The 827-nt window shown below is 69.3% G+C and overlaps 1 protein-coding gene across 1 annotated transcript in view; it reads left to right on the forward strand.

Annotated features, from left to right (window-relative positions):
* Positions 1–337: 337 nt before the first annotated feature.
* The window catches only part of LOC102770250 (HLA class I histocompatibility antigen, B-67 alpha chain-like), a gene marked incomplete at its 3' end in the record, with an annotated part of 1,994 nt that continues 1,504 nt past the window's right edge, over positions 338–827 (forward strand). The window contains exons 1-2 of the mRNA XM_015560054.1: positions 338–473; positions 590–823. Of these exons, the coding sequence (XP_015415540.1) occupies positions 401–473; positions 590–823 (307 nt within the window). The remainder of the gene's footprint in view (positions 474–589; positions 824–827) is intronic.

The raw sequence follows: 827 nt of genomic DNA on the forward strand, positions 1-827 counted from the left end.
GCCTGCCTGTGTGTGAGGCCGCACAGAGATGGTGACACCAAAACCTTGGAAAGTCCCTGAACAGCACAGCGCCCGGGCCAGGCCTCGCCGACAAGGTGACGGCGCCCCGCGCGGGAGGAGGGGCAGGACCGAGTCCCAGGGCCCAGGCCTGCGCTCAGGTCTCCGCAGGGGACAGAGTCTTGGGGGGCAGCTCCGTGTGGGGGACTCCCCAGCGCCCTGGTTTCACTTCTCCTCTCCCAACCTGTGTCGGCGCCTCCTTCATGGAGACTCGTGACGCGACCCCATTCCTCATTCCCATTGGCTGAGCGGTTTCCAGAGCAGCCAATCAGCGTCCCCGCGGCTCCCGGTTATAAGTCCTCCGCGGAAGCGCCCGGACTCAGATGGTCCCCCGACGCCGAGGATGCGGGTCATGAGGCCCCCCACCCTCCTCCTGCTGCTCTCGGGGGCGCTGGTCCTGACCCCCAGCTGGGCCGGTGAGTGCGGGGTCGGAGGGGGCGGCGGTGCGGGGAGCAGCGAGGGGACCTGGCGGGGGCGCGGGGCCGGGAAGGCGCGTGTCCAGCCCCGGCCCTGCCCCCCGTCCGCCCCCCAGGCCCCCACTCCATGAGGTATTTCTACACCAGCGTGTCCCGGCCCGGCCGCGGGAAGATTCACTTCCTCTCCGTCAGCTACGTGGACGACACGCAGTTCGTGCGGTTCGACAGCGACGCCCCGAATCCGAGGGCGGAGCCGCGGGCGCCGTGGATGCAGCAGCCGTGGGTGGAGGAGGAGGACCCGGAGTATTTCCACCGGAGCACGGAGATCTTCAAGGCAGCCCCACAGAATTTCAG

This window comes from Myotis davidii, unplaced genomic scaffold, assembly GCF_000327345.1.
Source record: "Myotis davidii unplaced genomic scaffold, ASM32734v1 scaffold5315, whole genome shotgun sequence".
In the NCBI taxonomy this organism is placed as follows: domain Eukaryota; kingdom Metazoa; phylum Chordata; class Mammalia; order Chiroptera; family Vespertilionidae; genus Myotis; species Myotis davidii.